This window comes from Esox lucius, chromosome 7 (assembly GCF_011004845.1).
Source record: "Esox lucius isolate fEsoLuc1 chromosome 7, fEsoLuc1.pri, whole genome shotgun sequence".
In the NCBI taxonomy this organism is placed as follows: Eukaryota; Metazoa; Chordata; class Actinopteri; order Esociformes; family Esocidae; genus Esox; species Esox lucius.
The window spans coordinates 33,527,199-33,549,264 of NC_047575.1; the positions used below are offsets into that span (position 1 = coordinate 33,527,199).

At 37.8% G+C, this 22,066-nt stretch overlaps 1 protein-coding gene across 10 annotated transcripts in view; it reads right to left on the minus strand.

Moving 5' to 3' along the window:
- Positions 1–2,858, minus strand: part of cadm1a (cell adhesion molecule 1a) — a 403,137-nt gene extending 400,279 nt beyond the window's left edge. For 9 of the 10 annotated variants that reach the window (XM_013134625.4, XM_020048544.3, XM_013134623.4 and 6 more), the window contains exon 1: positions 2,742–2,858. In XM_013134625.4, the coding sequence (XP_012990079.1) occupies positions 2,742–2,814 (73 nt within the window). In that variant the 5' untranslated portion in view covers positions 2,815–2,858. The remainder of the gene's footprint in view (positions 1–2,741) is intronic. The other variant, XM_013134622.3, reaches the window with a different exon arrangement.
- Positions 2,859–22,066: the final 19,208 nt, after the last annotated feature.

A 22,066-nucleotide genomic window follows, 5' to 3' on the forward strand; every position in this document is an offset into this window, starting at 1 on the left:
AAAAGGAAATTTTCAATACATTATAAAGGTGAAAGATGCAAAGGCTAGTCTGGTGAAAAGCTGTGTATAACTGATGTCGTCTAAAGTATGGGAAAACATTTTCTAAAAAAATATTAAAATGTTGTCGTACATCATGTTTTTATTTTTTACAGCATTTATTTGTATATCTCAATTATTATTTTATGTGAAGTGTGTTGTGTAATATCTATTCATGAATTGTGATAAATAAAGCTTGATTGATTGATTTACATTGATGTACAAAAAAAGCCAGTTTGCTGCAAGATGTCAACGCTAACTGTTTAACAAAAACAGATTTGAACCCTGAATGTTTATTGGCTGATAGCCATGGAATATGAGACAGGATACCACAGGTATGACATCAAATCACTTTTTATTGCTTATAGTATGTTGGTTTTATAAACGCAATAAGGCATCTTGGGGGTTTGTGATATATTTCCAATACACCACAGCTAAGCGCTATGTCCTGGCACTCGGTGATGTGTCGTGCCTCTTAGCCGTGGTATATTAGCTATATACAGTACCACACACCCTCATGTTTTATTGCTTACAGTACATTAACGGCTATCAACCGTGGTACATGTAAGCATGGTACATGTAAGCAATCAGCACTTGGGATATGAAGGAAACAGTTTATAGAAGACCTCACATTATAGCTATACTTAATGTTGTAATTACATTGTTGGCAAGTGAATCATAACAATAAGGCACCACAGGTCTTAGTGGTTTGTGGTCAGTACTGTTTATCTTAAGGGTTGTATCCAGGCATTCCCGTTATGTTGTGTTTTAAACAAAAGCCCTTTTGTGGTATATTGCCCACATACCGAAACCCCTTTTGCCTTTATTGACTGATTAAACATTACTGCTTAAATACACCATTGTTTCAGAGACTGAGTATAATCCTACAATTCTTCACAATAATTTAAAGTGTAGCAAGGGAAATTATTGATTTGCTTAGACTTCTAAGACTACCCTAACATTTGTTTGAAATTCACAAAGGCAGCAAATGTGATAGCTTATCCAGTATTGACCCTTGCTCCAAGAATGGATATTTGAATGTGGCAAACTGCATCATCCAAATGAAAAGCTGCAGCAACCGACTATTTAATATCATGTTGATGTATATCTAAGAATCCACCAAACTGACTCAATCAAACACGTTGGTCTGACTAAGCAACATTTCCAAATCTAAAACGCAATAGCATAATATAGGCCTAGGCTACTAAATATAGCTTAGTTAGTATAAAAGCGATGGCAATAAAATGCCAAAGCTCACCCAGAAGCCCCCTGAAAGATAACAGACAGACGGACGAAATGCGCAAATATTCTGCCACACAGTGTGAGCGCTTTTGTCCAGATATGTGCGTGCACATATTGTGTATTGCAATACAGCAAGTGTTGGTAGCCTAAGCTACTTGGTAGCTTTTAATATGATGAACCTGTTGGTGTTTACAGTCATCTAAACTCTATATTGAAATATGGTGTAGATAATGCAGAAGGGATGGTTACAGGTAGTACGACAAGGCAAGTCAACACGTTGTAAAAGAGAAAAAAAAACAAGTGTTAGGCAATTGGCAAAGTGATGCGCCCGCCAGATTCTTCGGATAAACATTTTCTTTCTACAATGTATGCTGTGGTGTAATAACTGTTTCACATGGAAATGGGAAAAAACATAAATGATTCAAATGCAAAACTGCAGAATCTTCGTTCGATTCATGTAAAAAAAACAAAAGAAATGTATGCGCAAATCCGGACTGCGTCTCTTAACATAGCTCGTGATATTATATTTACTATTGAATCGGTTGACAAAGCATTAGTGTATCCCGTTAGCTATAACAACACACGCTCATGTTATATTTTAAGTAGCCTAAGGGGTTAAGGAAACAAGCAAAATCAAAACAGCACGACAATCAACTTTTGTATCAATCGGTTAAGCATCTGTACTACTGGGCAACAGTACGGTTATAGCGACAGGGTAGCTGTAGCTGAATCTCTAGGCATCAACAGCCATCCAAGTCATACATGCGGTACACAATGTGCCAAACTACCATACCAGAACTGCTCCTAGTTTGACCACATCCACATAATAATCTTTCAATAACGTCCATCAGTCAACAACTAATTTTACTGGTAATAAAACCTAACGTCTCCCAAGCAAGATGATGCAATGGCAACTCGCACTGAATCGCTCGTGCTTCAAACATTTTGCATTGTACTGTACTGCGTTCTACATAATCTGGATATATTTGCAACCCTAAAGTACGGAGAATGCCGACCTTTCATCTAAAAACTAACCATGTTAAACTTTTACACTTCAGTTAAACTTAAGGTTTTTATACTTTGAGAGACAAAGTAGAAAAACGTATACAATTGATCTCATGTAAAGCGCCAGCTGCAGCTGGTTGAGTGTGTGACAGTGGCACAGTGCGGTTCTAGAAGAGAAGGGAAAACTAGCCAAAGTGATGTGTGAGGGTAAGTACTGAAAACAGAAACATCTGTAATAGCTATATGAGGGAAATATCCAAACTACAAATGAGTTTATTTAAATACATATGGTATTCCAAGTAGAACAATTCGTCTACACCACACTCAGTTTCTTAGTTCATCCGTATCTACATTATACGGTCACATCCCCCAAAAACTTGCTCTGAATGCAGACTCATTGTCCATAGAAATCCATTGAAAACACGAAGGTTTGTTTTGTTAATCTGCCGAAATCCTACCTTGATGAAGAGCCGCTGGAATCATGAACAAAAAGAGAAGAGTAGCGAGAGATCCGTTGCCTGTGATCGCCATGTTGGACACCTGCTTCAATCTGGCGGCGCAAATAGTACTTCACCTAGCGACAACGGGATTCTCTTAAATGATATGCATGGAAGGGAGGGGACAATTCAAATAGCTTGTCTAAAATGTATTGTTATTCAGCATTCTGTTAATATGGATACTACTGACCGATGAATAACTTAAATTATTTGGTATTTAATGTCGGTGTTAATTCCAGAACAATTATTTGTGTGTAAAGGGCTTAAACGGGTTCAAGACAAATATGCAACGATTTCACAAAACTTAATTATAACCATAATTATGTGTTGCGTGACATAGATACAGCTTACAGTGCTTACATGATGTATGACTCATCAAATGAACTGGGTAGTAACCAATGATATATGGTTGGCAGCTTAGCCATTCATATATTCGTTATTTGCTATCCAAGATGATGGACTTGAATCCAGTAAAGCTGGACATAAATGGCATTCGTAATTGCATACATGGCCTACATTCATTTTAGGCATCTTGCAAATATAATATTAAAAGAAGCATACGGTCAGCACTGCATTTCCAATACACAGAATGTTGATTTTCACCATTTATTGTATTTCCTCAATACAGTTCAGAAAGATATAAGGTAAGTTTAATTTACATTGATATCATATGCTCATTAGAATAACTGCTCTTAAAGAAGTAGCCTATGAAGTGAGGCCCCTAGTGGTGGTATCAAGTTCATTTTTTTATCCGACAATCTCTTGTGTATCTTTGTTGCTTTCTCAGCATTAATGAAATGCACTGATAAGAATTGTCCTTGGGGTGGTAATGTCACAATTATATATTAACTGGGTTTAAAATATACTAATTCATAGTAAAACACAAGCAATCCCAATTGCAGTCTCACATCTTAAATTATAAGTATTCTTCTGTATCACGTCTTCTATTTTTCATCTTTCAGACTGTAATTATCTGCTCGACAGTAACATCCCTTGTGATATAGAAAAGTTCAGACCAAATTCATATTTTCAACCAAATACTAAATCGGTATTGGATTTTAACATTGAATCTAAAAGATCTCAGGACTGAGATCCACAGGGAATCAGGGCCAGATGAACGGTCAAATACCTTTCTGATTCAAGCTGGTCCCTGCAGAGATTGACACACACACACACACACACACAATGAAAGTGGAACTGAAGTATTGCTGCTGTGTTCGATGTAGTTACGTCTGCATGTTGGAGGCCAGTTGAGGCCCTGTCTGATCGTGTTAAGGAAAATAATTAATAATCCACACACACACATTGAGAAACTGATGGACTTGCCCTCATCCACTCAATGTTTGGATTTGTAAAGTTTAGTGCCATGTTATTTTAATGTGTTATAACATTTTAACTGATTACAAATCCCTCTCAGAAGTAATCATGAATAAAAACACAATCAACAACATAAATTACACTTCACATGTAACTCTGCAGCATGGGTTTGAATCCAGCAAAAATTACTATATTTTCCATACATTTAAATGTTCAGCTTGGGTGTCAATAGCATAGTTGAATAGGCTGCTTCATTTGTTAATAAAGTGAGTTTCCCTAGTTACTATGTCACTTGCACAGAAATTACTGAAGTAAGAACATAGTATTTACATAGGTGTTACTATATAACTACATGGTAATATGATTGTTGTGGAATTAGTTATTATAAATTTGTACCTACGGTATTGATGTTACACTGTGCAAATGTTAAATGTAATTACGACACCATGTCCATCAACTATTCAAGTAATACAAAATGTAAAACTACCTTGACTTTACAATTTCAATTACCCTGAAATCATTTTGCAGGCACTCTTATCCGAAAGAGGGCACACATTTTCATTGATATTTGCATGTTTTTGGTCCAGTGACAAAAATGTTTGCCGTCTCGTAAATATGGTTAAGACCTAGTACCAACCATTGTTATTGTTAGCTCTTTTTGTGGACAGCCAGATAATAACACATTAATACACTTACTGAAAGTCACCATAAAAAATATTGGCCCCGAAAATGTAAGCAATGCAAGCATCGGCCTGAAAATGTAAGCATTCACCACCGTAATTCACTCTGGATTAATGTTTCTAATAGATGAGTTAAATATGTTTATATATATATATATATATATTTATATGTAGTGTATGCAATTAGCACCTCATTAAGAAAGACCCTCTTCTTTGGTAGGCTTATGGATGTTCAACTGTTATAAACACATACATTTTTGTAGATTTATTTTTATTGCATTGCCTCACATTGTTGTAGGCACAAGAGACTAGAGGGAATGAAACAACGTGTCTGTCTGGCCATGACATGTGACAGATAGCTTTGTGAAGAATGTGAATGAGAACTTTTCAGTTTGATTTATATTTCTAATTATACTCATTCAGGACTCCAATCAGAGATTAGACCAATCAACCATAGTTTTTTGAAGCGTGTGATTTTCAAGTATTTTTATTTCTCTCCTATATTTGAAGGTCAAAGACAAAATTCTCATCCTTGAAACCATATTTTCCTTGTATTAGGGACAAGTTTCAACCTGTTATTTAAAACTCACATGGTAGTCACAATTTCATGCTACGTACCCACATGATATTCACATTATGTCCAGTTAATTGTATCGTCCCATTCATGCCTTTGGTCTGTCAAATGTCCCTGATGTTGGAAGCTGACAAGCCAAAACCAGATCCATGTGCCCATTATTACTTGTAGATGTGGATAGATTTCATGGTTTATTGTTAAAAAACATAATTTACATGTTCACATTTTCACTGGTACTTTTTTTTGGTTTTGGTTTCCAAAACTGGCATGGCATACACCTTGTGAACTTGGTCTGCTTTTCTTTTACATGTGTACTCTTGTCTTGTGAAATAGGTCCCTGCTTTTGAAAAATACATGAATGATGAACATGGCTGTTTTTTTTTCTGAAGAGAATTCAGCAATAACCAGCCCATTATTGCCACTGTCACTGATAGTTGCTCCCTCATTACTTTTCACAACAAATCAGTCTGTTTGTAATGTTGAGTGTTGAAATATTTCATAGACTGATTTAATCAACAACAATCAACTGTGAGCCCACAAAAAAGAAACGGAACGCCGTTACTCACATGATTAACACTTATGTCATTAAGAAACTATATAGCCATGTATCTTTCAACTCTCATGACCCAGAGTTTTTCGAAAATAAATACATTAAATGTAAATGAGTTAAACATAAATCCAAAGCTGCTCCCAGATTAAAGCAACTCTCCAAAGTAGGCAACTGCAGGAATATAATGTAACCTTCGAACACACCAGTAATGTTTTGAGATCCCATCATAATAGACTACTAGATTTTAATACTGTACCTTTTTGGATCAACACTTTTCTTCTGGAAAGTCACCATAAGGGCTCTTCAGGTAATGAAATCTCCCTGTTATTTATTGATTTGCTTCAAGGTATTTGTTCTTGTCTGCAAATAGGGGTTATTTGATTTGGAGTAAACACTACAGTGCTCTTTTGTCCCCTGGTACAGACCATGGGTGTCCTCCATGTTAATGATTTGTTTAAAGTACAGGTCTCCAACTGCCCAAGAATGTGATTAATAACAACTCAAAATGGAAATCATATTTGCTAGGATCTAAAGTGATCTATCGATGAGCCCCAGCTTTTATCTGTAAAGTGGGTACAATGCAGGGTAATGTTCAGCACTAATGCACAGAATTGGATTTTGCACTCTTCAGTGGACACATTTGGGATGCTACACAGTTGCGGGGATTAGATAAAATCTTCCACTTTTTGTGGTCTTGACCAAGTTATAGAGCCAATCATAGGCAACTACAACCACTGACCACATTTTAGGTAAATCTCAGCGTTATAAAGCATGCATGCATGGTCAAGAGGTTAAAATGGGGAAGTGATCTAAATGACTGTCATGATTGTTGGTGCCAGATGTGGTGGTACCAACATTACAGAAACTACTGACCTCTTTTCACACACTATAGAATTTAAACAAAAAGCATCAAGTGAGCAGCAGTTCTGTGGATGAAAACACCTTGTCAATTATAGAGGTCAGAGGATGAATGGCTGGCCTCAAATATCCACTCTTTACAACTGTGGTGTGCATGACGACATCTTGCATTCAGCCTTGAAGCAGATGGACTAGAGTAGCAGAAGACCACATGGGTTCCAATCCTGTCAGTTGAGAACAGGAAAATGAGGGTATCAGCAACAAACAGAAAAATGAAGCGGGCACATGATCACCACCACTGGATGATCAAAGATTCCATTTTTTTTGCTTAGGACTCTTAACACTCGAGCATAATTTGAATGCCACAGCATACTATTGTTGCTAACCATGTGCATCTCTTTATGGCCAGTCTACTCTTTTTCAAATAGATAATTCGAACAGGATAGTGCACCATGTCCCAATACACACATAATCTCAAGCTGGTTCTGCAAACATGACAATTACTTTAGTTTTCAACAATACATGCACAGTCCACAGATCACAATCCAATACAGCATCATTGGGATGAAGTCAAAAAGGAACGTTTGCAGCATGAATGTGTGGACTATGAGCTCTGATGCTTAATTGATGGACCAAAATCCCTAAGGAATGTTTCCAGCACCATTTTGAATGTTCTGAAGAAGTTAGTTTTTGAGGCAAAAGAACGTCCTACCTAGTACTAAATATGTATACCTAATAAAGTGGACAAAGTATGTATAGACAGTGTTGATAGCACAGTAAAGCAGGGTACAAATGTTTTGGCCCATGGCCACTTTTCTATATTTGACAAAAGTGCGACCCCACCATGTAAAAAAAAATATTATTCAACTAATAAAGTTGAACATCATAACTGGGGCTATTACATTGTCAAAAAAACTTTCCTTTTCAACCTTTTTGGAAAGGAAAGAAAAAGATGCAGTGGTCTCTTAATTGTTTCTGGTGCTGTATGTACACATACACATGTATATACAGCTTTGGAAAAAATTAAAGGGACCACTCCTAAATTGTTCTTAAATCAGCATCTCTACATGTATGGCAGCCATTCCATTCCAGTGTCTGTTAAATTCCACCACAGGCACACCTCATTTTACTTAATGAGGTACTGATTAGGTGCTTACCTGAACCAAATCAAATTTAACGAAGAAAAGTATAAAAACCACTGCTGTGCTCATCACTATCCTCTTGAAATAGGACCAGCAGGATGGCAAAACCAGTGCAAGTAGTACCTCAAAGGTAATTTGAATAAAAAAATTACTATTCAGCATGACAAAAGAGTTGAAAAGAAAAGCTTTGAGTGATTTTTTTGTTTCCAATTCTGGCTTTACTGGCCGAGGGATACAGTGAGCGTCAGGTTGCTTCCATGCTGAAAATTTTAAAGATGGCGGTTCATAAGAACAAGGTCAAGCAACAGACATTGGAGACAACAATGCTACAGACTGGCAGAGGGAGAAAACGACTGTCCACTGACCGAGATGACCGTCAACTAATTCGCATGTCACTCAACAACGGTAGGATAACATCAAGTGACCTACAAAAAGAATGGCAAACAGCAGCTGAGCTGAAGTGCACGGCGAGGACAGTTCGAAACAGGCTCCTAGGGGCAGGGCTGAAGTCGTGCAAGGCTAGAAAAGCCCTTAATCAATGAGAAGCAAAGAAGAGCCAGGCTGAAGTTTGCAAAAGACCATAAGGATTGGAACGTAGAGGAATGGGGTAAGGTCATCTTCTCTGACTAGTCAAATTTTCAGCTTTGCCCAACACCTGGTCGTCTAATGGTTAGACGGAGACCTGCCGAGGCCTACAAGCCACAGTGTCTCTCACCCACTGTGAAATTTGGAGAAGGATCGGTTATGATCTGGGGATGCTTCAGCAAGGCTGGAATCAGGCAAATTTGTCTTTGTGAAGGACGCATGAAGAAAGAACACCTGCAAGAACACCTGCTTCCTTCTGCTCTGACAATGTTCCCCAATTCTGAGAATAGTTTTTTACCAGCAGGCCAATGCTCCATGCCACATAGCCAGGTCAATCAAGGTGTGGATGGAGAACCACCAGATCAAGACCCTGTCATGGTCAGCCCCATCTCCAGACCTGAAACCCATTGAAAACCTCTGGAATTGGATCAAGAGGAAGATGGATGGTCACAAGCCATTAAACAAAGCTGAGCTACCAGGAGTGGCATAAAATCCCCCAATAGCAATGTGACAGACTGGTGGAGAGCATGCCAAGACATATGAAAGGTGTGATTAAAAATCAGGGTTATTCCACCAAATATTGATTTCTGAACTCTTCCTAAGTTAAAACATTAGTATTTTGTTGTTGAGAAATGAATATGAATTTGTTTTATTTGCATTATTTGAGGTCTGAAAACAATGCATATTTATTTGGTTCTTTTGACCTGTTGTTGTTTTCTGCAAATAAATACTCTGACAAAATTTTTATTTGGAATTTTGGTGTAATGTTGTCAGTAGTTTATAGAATAAAACAAAAAAAATCATAGCAATAGTATATGGCAATTAGTAACTGGCTAATCACACATGAACATCAGGCTAACTTTCAGACCAGGCTAACGTTTAGACCAGCAACTAACGTTACTTGTCATGTAAAAGATGATAATATCGTACTACAGTCGGATATGATATTGTACAATGTAAGCATCTTTATAGAACATTACTTACTAGTTTGAACGCACACATTTCCGGGTTTAGAAACGGCTTGGAGTCATTTTCAACAGGACACATCGCTAGGTGATATCACCCTGAGTCGTTGGAGGATATGGAGTGAGATTATGAGGTTCTGTTTTGTTTGGATTGGATGTTGCTTTTGTTCTTGAATGTAGCCTGTTCTGTTTGTTTTTTCTCCTTTGTTCTTACACACTGCCTCTCCTTGTCCTTATCTCTTTCACCTGTGTTGTTTGCCCCTCGTTATGTCCCTATTTAAGTTCCTCCTGCCCTAGTGCATTTTTGTCAGTCTTTGTTGCATGTTATGGCTGTGATGTTCAAGCATCTTTTGGAAATAAATGCCTGTTTGTTCCACCACTTCTGCACCTGCGTCCTGCAACCTTCTCAAATTGTGACAGAGATGAGTGAGCAGCTAAGCTGTGACTGGCAGAAAGTGGGTTCAAGCAAATACGGTGATGAACCGTGTAATGAATAATGATTAAATGTAATAACTAACGTACATTAAGGCAGGTGCTTTTGTAGAGGAAGTAAGAAACAAGATTGGAATTCAATGAATCAATCAAATGTATTTTATAAAGCCCTTTTCACATCAGCAGTTGTCACAAAGTGCTTAAACAGATACCCAGCCTGAAACTCCAAAGAGCAAACATCAAAAAAGTTGATGCACAACAGCTAGGAAAAACTCCCAAATAGGGTCAAAACTAGAAACCAAGAGAGGTACATGACCTTTTGGGCCATATCAATGTTATTTCATGTTCAGATGATCAGGTCAATAAATGCATGTGGGCTGTGTCCAAAGTCTTCAAACAGACTCCAAGTTAGCTACACAACCAAGTGGACAAGGACAGGGACAATCAGATGGGGCGTTGGCAGTGTCAGTAGGAATCATCTGGCAGTAACTTGATCTGCAACACTACTAGGAGGACTTTGGACAGGAGTCATTGGGGCCAGATGGTCCTGAGGCGTGGTCCAAGGGATCCTGTCCTCCCACAGTTAAACAAGACTCCAGGAATGTTAAACAGAGCCTTCCTTAGATTCAAAAGGATGCCTGAGCAAACCTTTCAGCAAACCACTGTCTCACGCCACAAACTAATGCGACTTAAGACAGGACAGACTGACCCTTGTCCCCCGGCACCATAACACAGCAGCGTAGATCTATGGGTTGAGACGGTATCCAGGGACACTGTAGCCCCATCTGAAGGTAACTCCGGATAGGTCCAGGCTGGAAGTACCTCCACCCACTTTGCCAAGCATCAGACCAAAAGGGAAACCAACCAACAGCAACCATCCTGAAAGAGTGCTGAGTACAGCCCATAGCTCCCTTCCAATGCGGAAGGACGGCAAGGGGGAACAAGAGTAAGAAAGTGACTTTCCATTCACCTTCACATTTTGAGACAGATTCTGCATCTCTTACCTTAATCTGCAGATTATTCCACATAACCCAGATTATTTGTTCAATGTTCCTTTTTCATTATCAGGTTGTAAAAATAAGATGATCGAGCAAATGCAAGCGCTTTTCGGTATTGCACTCTCCTGTCTTTCCAGGCTAGTCTAAATATTTCCAGCTTGGTGGAGCGCCATTTAAATTTTCTAGAGGCTTGTTTCAGTGTGGTAGTATTGTCTGTGCAATTTCTTAAATTTTTAGTTGTGCAACAATATTTAAGGTATTACGCGGTGTTAACTTTAGATCCTCGATTAGAATGCTAGCAGATGAATTTACTCTGTCATTCTTGGGTGGGTGGAGGGAGTCTGGAAGAGCATCAAAATATCTTTGAGGTATCCCAGAATTTAGATTGCATTTTTTAAACGCCCTTTCAGGATTTAGGGTGCAATTGGGTTAGTTGTTGCGACAGTTAACGGCAATGATAATAAAGATGGTGGGCCGATATTGCAGGATAATGAGGAAAAATTGTTAGATCCACAAACTCTTTTCCAAGGGACAAGACTTAGTCTAGGGTATGCTTGTTTCAATGTGTAGGTCCTGAGGATGTTGGACAAACTCCACTGAATCAATTATGGCTTCAAATGCCTTTTGGAGAGAGTCATTGGACTACGTTGTTTGGTCCTTCCCTTGGTAAACAATGTATGATGCCCGGCTGATTCTTTATTCTTTAATTGCGGGTAAAGGAGTCACCGATGACTAGGGTTTTCAGTTTTTCAGGGAAACTATGTAACACTTAAAAACCAATAAGAAATGCCTTTATTCCGACTCCAATGGGGAAAACAGTTTGAAAGCGTTTGTCGGCTCAAAGAGCAACCCAGGTTTAGCAGGTTGGCAGGACCATGATAAAGTTTTCCGGCTGCCGGGACTGTGCCGGCCAGTATCTCTTTAATAAAGCATACAATGTCCATAATGATATCTTAAAAAAAAAAATTGAACTGCACATGGATCAGACAAAGACTGAATTGGAGTGGATCCACAGGATGGCAAAATGCAACCAGCTCAGTTGACAGACCCTGACTAATAGTTATCAAATTCCTGGCAAAGATGGCTGTTTCTTAGTAATGAACTTAAGTGTAAACAAAATATTTCTGTACAAAGACTGCCCAATAGCTGTGTATTGTTACATTTAAGATAAGGGTTCATGTTTGGGTAATGGTTAGGGCCAGTAGAAAGCTGTTTGAAATGTTCATGAATCTCTTGAAGATCTATAGATCTACTTGTGACTGTAAACATTATCAAATAATTTTATCCAGCCATAACAAGAAACATGGGGAAATTGCTTGCATCAACTATGACAATCTTGTTGTACACCCTCCCTTGCAAGGGCCTGAGGGGAGTGACAGAAATCAAAGTAATCAACCAGCTTTAGGGTCAGGAAACCCAGCCCCCCAACACACACACACACAGACTAAAGACTATTGAACTGCTGATTCATGCCTGGGCAATCAAATACTCTAAACTCAATGAAACAAGTTGCAGAAAAAGGTCTGACGTCATACATATAGATAGAGAACTCGGATGCGTGTGTATACAGAGCATGACTTGAGACCTTTTTATGAAGACCTATGTAGGAGAAGCAATTCTTTGATGACAGAGTCAAACAGTCCTAAGCCACGCCTCGGCTGTGTGTCATAGAAGCAGCAGACGTACACAACAGTTGCATATATTAATAGCAGGAACAACGTCAGAAGAAAACACTGTTGTGTCAAAAAAACATTTGCCAAAACAATCACTCAAGTAGTGCAGGAATAAATTCAACCACACAACTACTCAAATTGTTTCAAGACCACGCACAGTAAATGCTGTCAGAGATTAAAAAGTTGCACTGTATTCAATGTTCTCTCCAGCATGCAACCACAAACATATGCACCACAACACTAAATATCAAGTACCCAGAACTTGCAATTGCAACGTAATTACCTTTGTTTTTACCATAACCACTGATCTAAAGTTGAAATAATAGCAACAAAAAGCAAGCTGTAATAGCAACAAAAAGCAAGTTGTACTGTAGATGAAAATTTAAAATTACAAGACAATTTGTGATTGGTTGATTCTGTCATTCCAAAATGTTGCTCTAATTGAAATCAATGTCAATGACATTGGCTGATGCCTTCTATTCAAAGCCTGAGGGCCTAGCCAATGAGTGTTGTGTCCAAAATTGTGTCCAAAATTCTGATTGGATATTAACCCTTCTCTTTCCAACACAAACAGAAGAAATTCAATAGGAAGATCATTATAATTAAGACAAAAAAAGATTAAATCAATGAAAACAAAATTCTAAATTATAACATAAAAATATAAACAGATTTGTATTTATCCTTAGACCCTCTCTGAGAGTTTAGAGGGCCCTGACGGTTCCCCACTGCTGATAATTCACACCATTTTCATACTCATCAAACCATTCACTGACCACTCATGCCCTGTGGAAGGATGCATTGTCATCCTGGAAGAGACCACTTCTATCAGAATAGAAATGTTTCACCATAGGATAATAGTGATCATTCAGAATAACGTTGTAATGATTTGCAGTGATCCTTCCCCCTAACAGGAAAACTCAAATCATTCCAGGAACATGTCCACAGCATAACAGAGCCTCCAGACTTTTTCCCACATCTCTGTAGACCAGTGCCTATGGTATTTGCACCAATGAACTCTGAAATGTCCATTTGTCTTAGTAATGAGGGGTTTATGCACTGCAACCCAGCAATAAAATCCCTCTCGGATTGTAGTTCTCAACAGACTATCCTTGTAGACAAAGTCTGATAAAACCTGCATTGACAATCTCATTCATCTGCTCTTTTGTTTTTCCTTTCCTTAATTTGTCCTTCGTCTGTATGAGGTTAAAGAAATATGGTTCATGAAATTTGCTCTCTGGTGCAATCAAACAAGCAATATCAGATATTAATTAATCAGAAGTTAACAGGCCTCCATCTGTGTTAAACTGTAATGATTTACATGATTTAAATATACATTTAAATCATGTAAATGACTACAAGCTTTTTATTTTGGTAATGAATTAAAAGCAAACACTCAACCGTGAGCCCAAGAAAAGACACAGATCAGGGGATGGGTATAAAAAGGCCTTGAGGTTCCCTTGATTTCTAAGCCTTAAGGAGTGCAGTCAGCATGATTTTTATGAACTGGAAGGAGTATAGAAATGCCTAAAAACTGATTATAGAGACTACCAAGTGTGAACCAAATCTTATGTGGTGTGAACTTTTGTAGTCTGAGAGTAACCTATCTGTAACGTTGGAAAAGGTTTTGTGGTCAGATGAGACCAAGATAGATCTTTTTGACCAAAACTCAAAACGCTATTCACGGCACAAACCTAACTCTGTGTCCTGCAACCAACTTGAACAACTTGGAGAAAAGCAGGACCAAGGGACCAAAATCAAAATGACACTCTGGGCAAAGCTGTTACATAAAGAATGTACTTAATAAAGGACATAAAGCTGTTATTGCATCAAAAGGTCCCTCTAACAAATATTAATTTATACTATGGAAGAAACATGTTTCTATTTAAATGTAACCAATAGAATCACACAGTAATAGATTTCACATGTCAATGTTTTAAAGTTGCCATATGCAATTTTTTTTACTGTACTACTAACATAAATACAAGCAAAAAAGGCCAGAAGACAACGGCAGTTAATGCTTTAAGTTAATGTTTCCAAATAAGTGCCAGAGATATTCCCCATTTAAAAATGTTTGCTGGTACGTCTATCAGTTTGCTTTGACTTGTAGTCTCCTCATACTCACTTTTGACACTCAATGTACTATCCCCACACCCAAAGCCACCCTGTATTAACTAATACCAATCAGGTCTTGTTCAGTAAGTGAAGGGGAGGCTACAATTCGTGTCATTGTTCACTATTCAGTGGTGTAAACGTTGGAGGCAGGATTCTACACAGTGCAGCATTAAAGTAAAATATCAAACAAATTGAAATGTCACTGTACCATTTGTAATTCATTACATTGAGGCAATTGGTCAGGGGTTTAAAATTTACAAGGCACTGTATTTTTACCATTCATTCAGCTTAAAAACCCTTGCTGGCAACGTCTGAAGGTCTAAAATGCATTTTCATATAATTTTGCTTACTCTTGTGTGTGTGCATGCGTGGGCTTGCTTGTGCGCAATTGCTTATATTCATGTGCTTGTTTATGTGCCTGCAGGCTGATAGCATACAAACAGTTTTTGAAGCCACATAATAAATAACTATAGATATGAACAGAATGGGCTCTTAAATATTTTTATATATAACAAAGTAAATAAGAGAGACATAAAATAGATACATGAAGTAAATAGAAAGTGCAGACTTCACTAGAACAAAAAACACTCACTTTCCCTCATTCCAAAAAACCTCACCAAACCTCCACAAATCCCTGGGGCTGTCTTCCCATACATATCTCTCCACATGATCCAAATGAATTTAAATTCAGAAAGAAAACTCAACTTTGATATTATCATGCAACCAGATGAATTCTTTTTTTTTCTTTAAATTAATGTTTTATGGAGACATGCATAAGCTGTGAACTGGCAGCTGTCCTTCAAAACACTTTGGAAGCCTGAATGTATGCCTGAATGTTCCTTGTTCATGATTTGCATGTCATCCAAAATGGCTGTATGACACAATAGTGACAATGGGTGGGATATGTGTGGGTTAGGTTAGGAAGAAGTGAGTAAATTAGTATGAGCCTCTCTCGAGTCAAGCATGGATTACCTTCAACTGGAGGATGTGATCACACTTTCCCAATGATTTCAGGTCCTTCTACACACTAGTGTTGTATGATAATCTACATTTGCATAAATGACCAAAGAACAGATACAGACAGGAGACAGTCCTCACATGACCTGACCTTCTAACCAGATAAGATAGCATTGTTTTGGTTGGAGATAATCCCAGCACTGATGAGAATCACTTGTCAGTGGAAAATGCAATAAGATAATTGTCTTTAAAGAGAATGGTAATGGTTGAAGGTATTATTAAACAATATTAAAACAAAATGGTTAATGTCTTACTAATAATCACTAATTCATTGGTGGTGGTAATTCTATACAGTATCTCACAAGGTGAGTACACCCCTCACATCTTAGCAACACTGAAGACACTTTGCTACAATGTAAAGGAGTGAGTGTACAGCTTGTATAATAGTATAAATTTGCTGTCCCCTCAAAATAACTCAACACACAGCCATTAATGTCCAAACTGCTGGCAACAAATGTGAGTACACCCATAAGTGAAAATGTCCAAATTGGGCCCAATTAGCCATTTTCCATCCCTGACGTCATGTGACTCATCATGTGTTTCCAAGATCACCCACAAGAGGGATTTGCTCTAGTTTAATTGCAGAACTTCTGAACTGGGGCAATCAGTTCATTCTGTCCTGTCTGTGCATCATTTTTCTTTTTTTTGTAAAGGGTGATTAGCCATTAGGAATAATGTTTCATTCCATACATAAAGTGAAAAACACTGTAATTGTTATTGTTATGTGAGTGAAAAGAAACAAAATATAAAAATATCATCCAAATAAGTACTCATCTCTATTAGTTGGGAAAAATCCCGCAGCAATACAGAGTTTGTATTGTTGTCAAAGCAAAACTGTGTTGGGTTGCATTGGACATATGTGGGTTGATTAAGTTGGCCAGATAAATGATTGTGTGGAAAAATGAGAGAATAAATGTGTTCACTTGGACAAGAAAATAAACTTAACCTAGTAGGTAGCAGGTTTTGTTCAGAACATTTGTTGCTATGGTTACTGATCAAGCTACACCACTAGATATCTGTCTGGTTCTGAAAACTCCATATTTCAAGTTCTGGTTTGACAGAGCTCGCTATATTACTAATCCATCTTGGAATACCCCTCTGGTATCGGTTATCAAAATAACGTAATGCAAGATAGTCTACTCATCCTTAACCCTACTGTATAAACATATGTTTCTAATGTGCCTTATATTTTAGTCTGAGCTTTAGCATTCATTACCTTTTCTCACCCTGCCTTTTCTGGGTAACTTCAACATGCTCTGGGTGTCTCTTTGGAATCAAGCATCATTAATGTTGTTCATTTGTTTGTCAATGCAAGATTTCACATGATTCCAATAATTCTATTTTGTTTTGTAATTTGCAGTTAGTTCCACAGACGGTGCCTTAACTCCTATAAATAGACACTGCCTCATTCAATCAGAAAAGTGACTTCTGAGTTCAAGATCTGTGCTACTGCAAGGCAACCACATACTGTTTATAATTAGCTAGTCTGTGATTGGGAATTCCAAATAAAATACAGTATCTAAGACCAAATCACAAACAATCCTAAAATGGCTGCTGCCTGCAATCTGTCTCGTAATCAGCCCTGTTATGCTTGTGTCTGAGTGCCCAAGGACACTGTACACCACTGAGGCAATAGACAAAGCATTGGGTGCTGAGCCTCCTCCTAATAAATGCAATAAATGCTTGGAATTATAGATTACATGTTAATATAATCTGCAGTATAGCGAGGTCAATTGATGTATAAATACATTTATGTACATTTTTGTATAGGTTAAAAACATTGACTGATAGAGAATAAAACATTGTATATAGTTGTTGCAGTTGAAAATAATTGGCCTAATGTCTTATCACCTGTGGCAGTTATTTTTAGCTTGAATTCTGCAATCTCTGCCTTTGCCTGAGTCTGCAAAGAAAACGTTTTTAAGTATAAATAAAAGTAATCACAACTCCAAATGTTCCTTTAATTATGTCCTTCCTTTCATGCACACTTTAGCCAAGGAGGTAAAAACTGTTATTGCATCCAGTTTGGTTTTCATTTTTGTTTGCACAATAAGCGTCACGTCTTACTAACAGCCATGGTTGTTCTAGTCTAAAAATGTAAAAGCTGCTTATATGCTTATCTGCTAATTGTTTATGAGCTGCCAGTCTAGTCAATATATCATTCTTGGTTTCATGTTCAATCAGTGACACTTCACCTATATTTTTATTTAAATATGTTTAATTCAAAAGGGCAACATGACACATCCTTCTATAGCAGACCTGGGCAAATAAGATCCGGCCCGTTGAGTCGTTTTATCCGGCCCGCGATACATCCAGAACTTTTAAAATAATACACAATTTAAAATACCTGACAAGGTCCGCGTTACTTTATTTACTCTGGCATATGCATTTATTTAAAAGTCCCGTGTTTAAGTACAGCAGTATCATACTGTGTGTCTAAAATACCTTTAAGTTGAAACAAGATATATACGTAGGGACCAGCACCACAATCCACGCGCGGAAGTTATCATTTGTACGTACTATACGCAATTAAGGGCTAGCGATCTCTGGAAATGAGCCTAAGAAAAGTTGATAACGAAAGCAGGGTATTTAAAAAACTATTGACAGGAAAATATTTATTTGCAGATGTCGCAGGTAAAGCAACTTGCTTAATATGTTAAGCTAATGTCACAGTTTTTAAAGAGTATAGTTTGCAGAGGCACTTCCAGAGCAAGCATAAAGTGAAATACAAAAACTGTCACCGAGGCTAATTCAACAAGTTCAAGCGCAGATGCAGCCTCACTGATGAACATATGTTCCAGCAGTACCGCACACTTCAACAGAACCGCACACTGCTTCAACAGAAATGACTCCTGACTTCACCTCACTTGTCAACGCCCACACGAGGCTCTCCTGTTCATATTGAGTGAGTAGCCCTAAAAGTAGATTTATTGGGTCTGGGCTGCTGGAATCGCTGTCGTTAAAAGCACGAAGTACAAAAAATATACTGTATGAAGTTAAATGACGGCAATTATACCAACATTTGCTTTGAGTGAAAATCTTCAGAAGTGATTTCAAAGACTTATTTCTGCCATAAAAACTATTATACCTATATAATTGTTATAAACTATACCTTATGTAATGTAGCTTACTCTGTTGAGTTGAAAGTTAAGTTTTAACATTTCTGTTGAGTAATAACCCTAAAAAGGGATTTTTTTAGGCCTTTGCCTGCCATAATAACAGTTGTTAACAGAAAAGAATAAAAATTACATTGTTAAAGTAAATTAAGTTAAATTATGAAAACAGTGTTGGATGGAAAATAAATATGCATAAATATAATATGCAAGTTAACATGCGAGTTATAATATGCGAGTTAGCTATGTTGTGTATTTTCTAGGCATGTTGGTTAAAAAAAGTAATCTGGCCCATGATACTCTCTGGCATTTTCAATGTGTCCCCACAGTGAAAAATATTGCCCAGTGAAAAATAGATGTGCACATGCATGTACAAATACATTTTCATTTCTTTGAAGCCCATACTCATAATGGATTACAGCATAACTGTATAACAATTCTTCTAAAGCATTTTAATGGTTAAAATCACTTACTATATTAAAATCACTTACTATATTCAGCGACTAAATGCTTCATAACTGCTAGTCACTTTTTTCAAGGGCCATACATTATAAAGAACATCATTATCATGAAATGCTAAGATCTTTGTCAAGGAGCAGCTCATTATTGCTGCAGCACAGTCTTTGTGATGCTATATCATATATTCAAGCCAGAATCAAGCTATCTTTGATTAAGTTATCAGTTTATTTTTTATCAATGAAATACAGTCACTGATTGGTACAGGAAGAGGTGAATGCTCACGTTACTACAACAACATCTCCTTATTTATACTGACAATAACAACAACAAGTACACCACTGCAACCAGCACCAAGAAACACAAACTGGTCATCATCTCACTTTCTTTTTGTGGCAGTTGTACCAGGTGGACCCTCTGGGAAAAATAAAACATCCATTATGTTGCATGTAAACCACAGGGAGACAAACAATAACTAGGACAAATTATGTTTCTCTAGAATGGGTTTCCCAAAGAGAAAGAATACATCACCCATTAAGAAATTCATCTCCACACTGCATTATGGCTCTAAAACTTGGTGAACTGAGCATCTACTTCATTCTCACCATGTGATCTTCTTCTGTGATAACCTATACCTACAAGTCATTGCCTGGACTTATCCCTAGTCAGTTTATGGTCAAACCTTCTTTCCTCGCCTGTCCTGGGTATCCTGGTTGGACACACAGGCTCTATGAACCTGGGATACTGGAGTGATCACAGACCCTTACATTGGGAGTTACATTGGGCCTCGGTGCACCAGGAAAACGTTGATAGAATGACAATCATGGAGAGAAGGAGGGACAGATGAATAGGCATATTGGGAGACAGGTAAGGACAGTGTTGTTTATTTCTCTAGCAACCTTAGAGAATTGCAGTGTTTCCACTAGATTATCTCAACAGCCACATCCAGGACCTCAGGTGACAAAATTGTAAATTGAAGCCAGTTGAAGCTAAATTGTTTAAGACAGGCTCACCCTAAAAGCAAAACACAACAAGAGCAATTACCAATCAATAAGGCATTCTGGGAAATAAAATACATGGTCCTTTATAGACCCTTTCTTTACTAGCAAAGAATCATCAAATAACTTGTTTTTCTAAGGATTTTAAAGGTTTTTATCTGAGCCCTTTGACTTACAAAGAAACCATGTTTCTTAAACAAAGCATTCTTCAGAGCAAAATGGTTCTTGGTAAACCATATCAACATAGAAGACCTTTCAAACCTTTTCTTTTGAAAAGTTGCCCACTTATTCCAATCTGAACTGGTAAACATTGCGCAGTGCTGCCTGTTAAGAGTCATTGAGAGCTCTACAATGTCTCCTGGGAAGGTGTGTGCTCCTTTGGCGTGCTGTGCAGTCCTTCACTGACAAGTTGAAGTACACGGTCCATTGATCATGAGTACGAGGGAAAAGAATTTCTCCGGTTGCATCATAGTTGCCACTCAGACCCTGCTTGTCTGTACGAGCCTATCCCAGTCCGGCTCTGACACATCATATGCTGTCATTAGACGCACTTGGGGTTTGAGCTGCTGCGGCGACTGTAGCTCCGGGGAATCACGTTTCATATAGTCTGATCCCAGACCAGCTGTCTGCCTCAGGGATGTATGCACCTCAGGACACCTCAGAGGGGCTTCTTCCTCCTCAGGCAACCAACAAAACAGCAACCATTCACTTCTTCCCTCGCACCAACAGAGTGATGATATGTTTGTGCCCTGCTCAGTGGGACCTAAACTGCTTTTTTCGAGCAAGTTAATTGACACCAAACTGGATAGAAATTCCTTTATTATGCCTGGGTGTGTTGGGTGATGTCCAACACATACAACAGCCTGATTCCACACATCGTAATCAGACATGTTCCATTAATCTACTGAATGATCTGACAATCCTTGAAGTTATTTCAGATGACACTTTTCCCTTGAGGAATTTCTGATTTTCTTGATCTTGTGCTGTAGCAGACTGACAATAAAGTTGTTGTGTTTCTGTCATAAATAGAGTTTGTGTGAGGAATTGAGGAGACATATACACAGCAGGTTGCCAGTATGTGGGAGAGAGTGAGATTTTAAAGTGAGAAGCCAAAATAGGGTAAGAACTGTGTAACTCTGACATAATACATAAACATATTAGGTCAGAAAACATTTACATCTGCTTGAATAAGTCAATAGTCATTATTAAAACAATTAGCCTTAAATTTTAGATTCTACACCAATGTATACACTTCAAAATCTAGTTTCTATTTGTCTAAATAGTTTCTATTTGTCCCTTGCAATAGGATACAATAAATAACCTAATGGAGAAAATATGTACTTGATTTTATTGTTGTTGATGACTTAAATTACTTTTCTGTTTTGTTTTTCTAGGTGAAAACCTTTAAGTACAGTACTTCGAAATCGGCTGCAAATAACCTAATTAGCATTTGCTTGGAATGTTATGACAATGATATAAATAAAACCTCATCTCTGTAAATAGACATTAAGGGGTGACTTAACTATTTAAGGACCAGCGATGTCTAGAAATGCAGTCCGTAGATGTACATGCTATGGAAAATATTTATTTTAGTTCCAGGGTGTAGAAATAAATCCCCTTTCAATGGAATTCCTCCAATGGTTTTGGTTAAATTCCAGTATTCCTAAAATTCATCTTTTGATCATCACATGACACATTGTAAGTGTGTAACAATGGTTCATGACCCTTGGACTGTAGAAAGCTTAAGCTTTAAATAATGGCCCCCACCATGTGATCCAGTATCCAGAAGCAGCTTTCTCCTACTGTATTGTGTCAG